The sequence below is a fragment of the Dioscorea cayenensis genome, chromosome 4 (genome assembly GCF_009730915.1).
Source record: "Dioscorea cayenensis subsp. rotundata cultivar TDr96_F1 chromosome 4, TDr96_F1_v2_PseudoChromosome.rev07_lg8_w22 25.fasta, whole genome shotgun sequence".
Classification (NCBI taxonomy): domain Eukaryota; kingdom Viridiplantae; phylum Streptophyta; class Magnoliopsida; order Dioscoreales; family Dioscoreaceae; genus Dioscorea; species Dioscorea cayenensis.
The window spans coordinates 17830961-17841254 of record NC_052474.1 but is presented as its reverse complement, the minus strand read 5'-3'; the positions used below and the strand labels follow the sequence as shown (position 1 = coordinate 17841254).

The window sequence follows — 10294 nt, the reverse complement described above, 5'->3', positions numbered from 1 at the left end:
AAAATAATGACCTTAATAGTGCTCTCTCTCTTTCCTTTCAAGTTTTATCTCCCATTAATTATTGAAAGAATTCATGATTATAATTAAAAATTGGTTATCTTTGTTATTCCATAACCGAATGTAGGTTCATGCATAATAAAGTGTCATTTCTGTTATTCTTGTATACTCTTAGTATCAAAGTTGATATTGTCTGTAGTGAATGTTTTTTGTTATGTCAAAGCTAAAGTCCATTATATACATGGGTAAGTAATACTGACATTAACAAAAAGATGAATCTAGATTATTTGTGTAAGCAACCATTTAGCCTTAAAAAAAAAGAAAAAAAAAATAATACAAAAATCAAAGTGCCCAATGAATATGAGATGGAAAATGCCCTCTATTGCTAGAAAGAGAGATGTTTAGACTTACTTTTCTACACTTTGAGAGCAATGAAAATGACCAATTAAATTGTTTAGTAAGAGGAAAGAGATATGTCTCCGATGAGTGAAATGGTAAATTTAGAGAAGGAGAGGTGGATAATGAATCATATCACTGCTAAGTAAATTCTTGTTGGGAGTGAGTTGGGTCCTTTTGTGGTTTATCCCTTAGTAATAACTAAAATAATATATTCATGATTCTGGTTAAGATTTGGTTCTCTGTGTTATTTCATAACTATAGATCTATGAATGAGAATGTGTTATTTATATTATTTTTCTAATTATCAATAAAATAAGAGATTAAAGAGCCAATCTTGGATTCTTAGAAACAATGGCTAGTGTTATGAGCAATAACATACAGTAAAAATATTTATTGGAACAATTATTTTATAAAAACCAGAACAGAAAAACTGAATACTCGTTGCATTAATATTGACAAATTCTCCATTTTATTACATGAAAGTAATCAAAGAAAGACACTTCATCATACAACATTATTAGATAGGTAGCAAACATAAACCGAATTCTCACGACATTACAAACATGGTTGTTATATACATGGGAGCAAAATTTATTCAAAGATAAGACTCTAAATTCACAATGGAATTGCTACAATACAACTGATCTTGACATTTGATCCAAGGTTGGCCTTGTAGCATTCAAACAATTTCGGTTGTGTATTCTAAATAGTATTTGTCTTTACTTGGCTTTTGCCTAATCATGCTCAAGAACACTTTTGGGACTGGAGACAATGAAGAGCTTGTCATAGCATCGGTGATTACCTTGAATATATCTGCATCTGACTTATCATCGCCGATACAGAGATCATAATCAGGAAAGCATTTGGTTTTCTTTCATTGTGGATAGAAGCCTCCTCTACTGATTCTTTAGTAACTCTAACAATAAATGATAAATAAAATATAAAACAAATAATACTAATACTTATCTTATGTCCCTTGATTTCTCCCACGCTCCTAACATTCAAATAATCACAAACAACATGACTAAATAAATAATAAAATAAGAAAATTATAAACAAAAATTTCATTTTGAATAAATAAAAAATACAAAATCAAATTTTAATTGGAAGCCATTCTCTCAGAACACATTCTTTTTAGTCTTTTTCTAATCTGCATACAAAAATAAATTTTAAAGACAAAAAAATAAAACCTTGAACCAAAATCCAATGGGAAAAAATTCAATATAAAAAAAAAAAAAACGGTAACTATACTAAGCTTTTCTTTTCTTTTTTTCTCTTTGACCTCACATCTCCCATGAAGAAAACTAAAACCAACAAAATCATATTTAAACAAAATTTCAAAGGAAAAATTAAAGTGAACAACCATTTCGTAAGCTCTTATTCTCTTTAACCTCATACCTCTCGTGAACAAAATCAAAATCAACAAAATCAAATCTTGAATCAAAATTCAAAAGAAAACTTAAAGTAGAAAAAAAATTCAGGAAAAATATATATATATATATATTAGCCATTCTTCTCACTTCATGCCCTCTCTCATGAAATAATTTAATTAATTTCTCATGTTCAATGATGACCATGATGGTCACGTCCAATCTATAGATATAAGCAATAAGCCCTGCATTGCTCTTTCCTCCTGTCTCCCTCCTTTTTCTTCAACCAGGTTCTCGAGAACCTGCTCTATCCTCTCTTATCTATAGGTCTTGGGATCACGCAGAGATGCAGACTTGACGAGACCTATTCTTTAGCGTGCGTTATGTTGTTGCCCCAACTTGCGTCATTGCTTGGTTCCTAGCGTTTGCACAATGACACTGAGGGACCGTTTGGTTCGAAGTAATAAAATATTACTACGATAATAAGATCGAGATTGTTATATACATGGGAATATTGTAGTAATTTGATATAATCATTATTGGTTGGGAACTCATATTTTTAAGAATACTTTATTATTGAATTTGGTTGGTTATAATAATTAACTAGGTAAAGTGTTAAAATTTCCAAAATACCCTTTAATCTAAAACAAATAAGTGAGGAAATGCAAAACTTTAAATCAAAGAACTTAAAAAGCAAATTACTAAGAATCCACCGAAGAACCTCTCTATTCTTTATGAATGACATTCAAAAGATTTACTTAATTACCAACTTTATAGTGCTTACATAGTTTGGAAGAAGAAACCATAAGATTAGGTCATTGCCCACTTTGGTTCAAAACTAGAAATCATCGGACCCTAAACACTAGGAGAAAGGGAGAAGACAAATATAATTTTTTTTTATATATATTTGTCCCTACAGTCATTAACCATTATTTTTAAAAAAGATGGGTATATCTGTCCATAAAATATTTCTCACTCTACCACCTAATTGATAATCCAAGATAGACACTTGTTTTGGTGGGAATGTGATTACTGAGTTCCTAAATAATATTTCATTGTTGGTAATCTCGTATCACCATAAATATTACTATTGCTACAATTCCAAACATGGTAATCGTTTCAGATTACTGCTTAATGTGTGGTAATGCTTTCACATTACTGCGAACCAATAAAGCATAAATTTGTTAATTTTGGCCTTCACTGTAGAGATGGGCCAAAGGTTCACCCTTTGCCCTGTGACCTTCTCCTCAGCCTACTCCTAGCTTGAAAAGCTTTATGTTAAGGGAAGGTAGAATACCCTATTTAGTCCTTCTAATATAGCCAATTTGCCTCTTTGGTCGCTCTAGTATGATTTGTCCCTAGGAGGTCTCTATATTTTAATTTTTGAAAAATATAAGTCCCTCCCTCTAATATAATTTTTTCCTACGAGGTCCCTATGAGGACTTATATTTTCCAAAAATTAAAATACAGGAACCTCTTAAGGGCAAATTATATTAGAGGGACCAAAGATGTAAATTAATTATATTAGAGAAACTAAATAGGATATTTTACTCTAAGGGAATAACTATAGCTGATCTTGTAGCGATTTGAGTTAAGGTGGGCAAAAGCTTCATCTTAAGAGGATTTGAAATGAATGTAGGTTAGGGGATAAGGACATGCCTATGGATGTTATTTGAATATTTTTTCTTCAACAACTATTGCAATTAATAGGTGAATCTACATGAAGTTTGAATATGTGTGATATTGATGTGATGTGATTAGCTTATGTTTGTTTACATTTAATTATCTACCTCTATTCTTTAGAGCTTTAAAGATAGTGTACCATGTATTAGTAAGTGAGACACTAAGGGATAAAATTAACATTATATATAGATAATAATATTATTTTCATGCCAATAATGACAAAGCTCGTGGATAAGGCATGGGAATTTTACACAGAAGGTTGGATGTTCGAACCACACCTTATGCATAAATAGTGGCTTGTCCATTTTGTCATTTGAGAACCACTAGTAGCCCATTGATATCTCATCCGAATCGTGAATGGTCAGTCCATGGATCGAAACCTTTTGGTCTCAATAGTGTAATACTATGCAACTATTGTATAATACTATAGAAATATTATACAATACTATAATACTATTTATTCAATATTCACTGGGTCACGTGGGAGTAGTATTTTTTTCACCTCAGGGTTGCACAGAAGAATTCTTATTATGGAGTTATGGTGTATGATATATCATCTTAGGTACATGTAGCATATCGTTATTATTCTGTGTGTTAACTTACTCACATAACATATTTTTAGGGTTTATTAAGTCATGATAATGAATGTAATTTTATACATGTCTATCAATTTAATGATGTTCATGATTTTTATTAAAATAATAATAATAATAATAATAATAATAATTTTACGGAATCCAATGAATACCCTACAACTCTAGTGCATAACACAGGCGACAACCCGCCATCTCTTATCCTGATCTCATTCGTTCACACAGACGCACAGGGCTTTTCTGGAATTTAATATTAAAAAAAAAAGAAAAACGTTCTTTTAAAAAAAATGCCAAAGAATAAAGCCAAAGTAAAAAAGCAATCAGTCAATAAAAAGGCAAAGCCAGTGTGTGAGTGTGTGTCCCTTTGCGACCCCCACAAAGAGAACAAGAGCCAGTGGCTTCTTGGATCCCTTTCTCTCCTCTGCTCTTCTCCACATTCCACAATGCCTTGCTGCTGCTACTGCTGGATCTCTCCGACCATAGTTCTCTTCCTGCTCAGCATCTCGCATTGCGCTTCGGCTGCGGTCGAAGATGGTGACTTTCTTTTTCTTTCAACTTCTTTTAATATGCATTTCACTTGTTAGATCAGCGATCTATGATGTTCATCATTCTAGTGGAAAAATGGGAGTTTGGTAATTGTACCCTATGCTAGAATCTATAAAAGGTTTTTTACATCTTTGGATTATGGTAGCTGTAAATGTTGCAATGGTCTTCAGTTGGAGGTTGATTCTTTTTACTTATTATTAGAGCATTTATGTATTACTTTCTCTTTTAATGCTTTGTTTGGCATGAAAAAGGATGAATGATGTGGGCTAAAAATTTTAATAGAGATCTTGTGTGGTGATTATAGGTAGGTAAGTGGAAAAAAGGCATTTTAATTGTGAAATTTGACCCACGAACTTTTTCTTATTGTTTTCATATGCGGAGAGACTTGGAGGGAATAATTTTTCAGTTGTAGATATGACAATTGATGCTATAATTAGGTGATGCTTATTGACATTGGACATTGGTAAACACTGCTCAATGTTGTCCTCAAGCTAGAACTTTCATTAGGCATTAGTTGTGTATATAGGTGGATGATGGATCCTCTGTTTTTGTTGTTTACCTGGAAAGTGATTGCATTGACTATTTACGAAAATCATTAGGGAAAGTTTATTGGGTGAGCTAAAACTTGAATTCGGCCACTGTTTATTCATAAAAGTAAAAAGCTTGACATCTAAGTTTATGATTAGTTTGTTCGAGAGATTTGAACTTGGACCTTCCCTTTTAGATTGATTATGTTGAATTCTTGTGCAACCAGCTTTTAGATGCATTGTATGCAGATCTAAACTGTAATTTAATTCATAATAAAGCTAAAAAAAAGTTGCAGTCTTTATGAATTTTGCTGTTAAGAGGAATTTAAAATCTATGACCATATTAGAATGCAAAATGCATGGTGGGTAGATGAAGATTCTTTGGTATTATATTGCTGTTAAGAGGAATTTAAAATCTATGACCCTTTTCATTAGCATGAGTAACTCAAATGAAGATGAAGATTCTTTGGGATTATATTAGAATGCAAAATGCATGGTGGGTAGATGGGAGTGGCAAGGCCATATTAGGTGACAAATAAGATTTTGGCAAAATAAACATCACTTAGTTGACTATGACAAGATATGTGATAAAATTAGTGGTGAATGAATAAAAGAATCTATAAATGTTCCTTTAATAAATTGGAACAGCTTCGGAGTATATAGTGAAGTTATTGGAGGCTCAAACTTGACTAACTGTTTTTATTTAAGTTCTATATTTATGTATAATCCTGGAGCCAAAAGATTTATAGGTATTACTCAGAACTAAGAGGTTTGCACATCAAATTTATATTTCCCTGGCACGGAAATGCTCTTCAATTCATTTGTCCAAACTTTAGTGAATAGCTTTCTATTACCTAACACACACCGTGTAGGGCCATTACTGGGCACTATCCTACTAATTTTCTTGGAGCCCTAACAGCTTTCGGCATGTACCTTGCCCCCTAAAACTAGGTTAAAGCTGTAAGCACTTAGAAAAAGGTCCTCGAAGAGGAAACCCACTTGAGCAGGGCACAGCTTCTATGGACGGGAATGTGGGGTCTTTCGTTATATCATCATTGCTCCACCTTGAATAATTAAAAGGGTGCTCAATTATGGTGCTATTTTAGTCCACCGGTGCATTTATACATTGTTCTTTAATTAAACCTATAAATGGTCTTGTAGTTACTGTGGTATTTAAGCCCCACCGTTTCTGCATAATAGATTGCTTGTCGGTGCCTTGGGGCATACGTTTTTTCATGAACATTCACCACTTGAGCGTGAGCAATGTACCTCCCGCACTGAATACCACTTATGTTTCTTCATTGATTTTATGCAGCAAGCCTTGTTTACGTTATAAATTAGCAATTAAGTTTCTCACTGTTAAATCTGGTACTGCTAGGATTTGATTTTCTCTAGGGATTCTGGGCTGTACTGAGTAATATTTGTCAGGCTACATAAATGAACACTGGTTGATTTTGTACACCGCACACCACCATTTCTCTATGTGATCCTCTCATTTTTGTGGATTGGTGAAACAGACAACATTGAAACACACATGTTAAGAGATAATATCATATCCCATTGATAAGTACAGTTTACATTTCTTTGATTCAGGATTACTGAACAACGGTGACTTTGAGACACCACCCCCTGGGGGTTTCTCAAGCAGTGGTGGTGTGAGTGGCATGGGTGAAGGTGCAACAACCATTCCCGGCTGGAACATTGGCGGCACTGTAGAATTACTCGAGTCCGGCCAGAAACAAGGGGGCATGATTCTCATTGTTCCACAAGGCACGCAGCAATAATTAATCAATTAACATTTCACCAAGTGAAGTATTATTAATTCAATATTGTTGAAGTCAGATCACTGAAGTGTGTTTTCAAAATGGCAGGGTCACATGCAGTGAGATTAGGCAATGAGGCAGAAATAAGGCAAAATTTAGAACTTGAGAAAGGGTCCAAATATTCAGTGACCTTCAGTGCGGCACGTACGTGCGCGCAGCTGGAGTCATTGAATGTATCAGTGGGAACTGCTTCACAGGCCGTGGATCTACAAACACTGTATAACGTGATGGGCTGGGACGCGTATGCGTTTTCCTTTGACGCCCAGTCTGATGATGGAGAAGATGATGTCCTTGCCTTTAGGAACACAGGGATGGAGGATGACCCCACATGTGGGCCGATCATTGATAACGTTGCCATCAAGAAGCTCTTTACACCGGACAAACCCCAAGGTCATATTTTATTATTTTTCAACTCTCAGCCCAGACACTCAATGAATGCTTTCTTTTTAAATATTTTAGTTATCATTATGTGTCAGGGAAATTTTTAATTTTTTTTTATTGTTGTCTGTCTGCTTTTGTTAATTAAATTGATTTTTTTTAATAGAAATGAATAAAATTTATTTAAATAATAAAAAGATCTCAATGTATAGATCATTATATGTTTTGGAGGCTATGGAAAATTAAAAAAATATTTTCATGGATATTCAAAAATACCTAAAACTCATAATAATTTTGGTAAGAATTGATTTTGGGTTGTGTGGGTAGGATCTAGAAATCCCGAAAATTAGAGGACATCCAAAGAAAAGGACTTGTGTCTTCATGTGACGCATAGGAAATATAAAACAAGTACTTGTAGGACATCTCTGTTACGTATTTTTAATTACTCTGTTTGACTGGGTATTTGGAGCCCACGCGTTTTTCATGGTACTTGTTTGCGAGCAGTGCTGTTTAGCTGGAAAACAGAGAGCTGTGGTCCACATCGCCTTAGAAATAGTTGTTTTTTCCTTTGGGAGCAAAATGGTTTCTCGGATGGTTTCTGTATTTTTCTTTTTTTTTTCTAATAAGCAAGAGTGATGCTCTTTTAAGCAAGGAAAAGTCTGTTTGAGATGATAAAAGGAAGGATATTCAGGAAACTTTCAACATTTATTAAAGTCTGTTAATCTGATTAAGGTTTTTGACTTCACTATCAAATTATGATCCTACATTGTTTGACACATGCTAACTAAAATTTATTTCACAATTTTGCTATTAACAAATGAGTTGATCATGCTGCAACCTCCTGATTTTTCTGATTGTGCCATTCCATGATGGTTGCATTTGCATAGCCCTGCATGTTTTCAGCTCTAACATTCCGTTTATTTGATCATGGGCGTTATTTCCTCTTTTTGTAGACAATGCTGTGATCAATGGTGACTTTGAAGAAGGGACCCTGGATGTTCCCTAATGAAACACTTGGTGTGCTACTCCCAACAAACCTTGACGAGGAGACATCATCCCTTCCTGGCTGGATAGTTGAGTCTAACCGCGCCGTTCGGTACATTGATTCATACCATTATGATGTCCCACAGGGAAAACGCGCAATTGAACTCCTTTCTGGCAAGGAAGGAATCATCTCTCAAATGGTTGAAACAACCCCTGAGAAGGAGTACAACCTCACATTCACATTTGGCGCCGCAGGGGATAAATGCCAGCAGCCATTGGCAATAATGGCTTTCGCCGGAGACCAGGCGCAGAATTTCCATTACTCACCAACGGGGAATGCAACTAACCAGGTTGCAAATCTGACCTTTACAGCCAGGGCTGAGCGAACAAGAATTGCATTTTATAGTGTCTACTACAACACAAGAATTGATGATCGGAGTTCACTTTGTGGGCCTGTGGTAGATGAAGTTAGGGTTTGGGGAACTTCTTCGGCTTCTGGAATTCAAGCACGTTTGTTTGGATTCTTAGCAACACTTCTGGTTGTGCTTATGGTTTTGGTTTAAGTACTATATGTTGCTTGTCTCATGGCTGCCTTGGTTATTGAGGGAGTAATGGTTATCCTAAGAGTAAGATGTATAAATTGTATGAGGTGTGGACGTGTTATCGTTTAACTATGTTGCCTTGTTTGGGGGGATTTAAATGAGTTCCAATTAAGGTGTTGCTCTAAGTTTTGACATTCACTCTGTTGTGTGTTGTGTTTCATATTGACCGGCTATGGTTGTTTTTTTGCCTTTGGTTTCAGCTTAGGATTAGTTGGATGATGTAAAGATTCCTTTGTGCAAGAAGTTACTGTTATCCTGGATTCCACAACCAAATAGAAGAAAAGCAATCATGCGTGAGAAAGATAAATTCAACGTAAGTATAGAGAGAAAATTACAGAAAACAACTTGATACGTAACACTGTGAATAGGAAAGGGATTACATACCTTTGACATAGAAATACAAGACAATATGAGACTTAAAACTTTGTTTAAGAACAATCTAAATTTATATACATGCTCAAAGAACAAATAAAAGCTTGACCTTTTTTTTTTAATAAATAAATCTTTTGAAAGCTACATATACCCAAAAATAAATTTTCAATTCAAGACTTCTTTTTGAAATAAATTCTGAGAATACTTCCCCGTTGTCGCATGCCTCACTAGCACATCAAATGCAAGATTCTCTTTCATGTAATCAAGTAATTCTGAAATTATCCTCAATCTTGGCAACAAACACCTCTTGCTTAAACTTATGGATTCACTCACTAGTGACTAGATACACACGTTTATAGTTAACCACAAGATCTCATGTCCCATTAATTGTTAAAGTATGCATATCATCTTTCGTTGTCTCTTCTCAATTTTGTAACTTTCGGCGGCTTCCTCCAAAGAAGTAGGTTCATTATTATTTCTCTCTAACACCAGAAAATAGAGAAAAGAAAAAACAAATAGGAAAAATATATATATATATGCTTACTAGATCTCCATCTCTACAGCAAACTAATTTGACGGTAGTGTTTTAGATTTGCTTAGGAATGGTACAATCTTTTTTTATTTATTTTTTTAAATTGAATGGCATACTTTCTTTCATGTTCTCCACTGTTGATAAACGAGTATTAGACAAGGTTACCAGACTCGACCTGGACATTGACCCGGGTTAAAGTCAGGGGTCAGGGGTCAATGGGTTCGACCGGGTCAAACCGGGGTTGAATCGGGGTCAATAATAAAATATAAAAAAATATTATAATAATTAATAATGAACTAATATAATATTAAAACTATAATTATAATATAAAAAATTACTCAAATTTGATATTTAAATTGATAAATGACCTTATATGCACTAGTGTTTTCTAATTATGTTATTTATTTTTAAATTTTTTTAAACATTTATAAATTTAATATATTAATATATAATTATTGAACTTCTCTCGGTGTTTTTTTATTTATTTG

The 10294-nt window shown here is 34.0% G+C and overlaps 1 protein-coding gene across 1 annotated transcript; it reads left to right on the top strand.

The window, feature by feature from the left end:
* The first annotated feature begins 4383 nt into the window (after nt 1–4383).
* Nucleotides 4384–9040, top strand: LOC120259127. Its single transcript, XM_039266668.1, is given in 5 exon segments — nt 4384–4576; nt 6709–6885; nt 6987–7328; nt 8270–8301; nt 8303–9040. Coding segments are annotated over 5 exon segments (1203 nt in total). The 5' UTR covers nt 4384–4485; the 3' UTR covers nt 8864–9040.
* The last annotated feature ends 1254 nt before the right edge of the window (nt 9041–10294 follow it).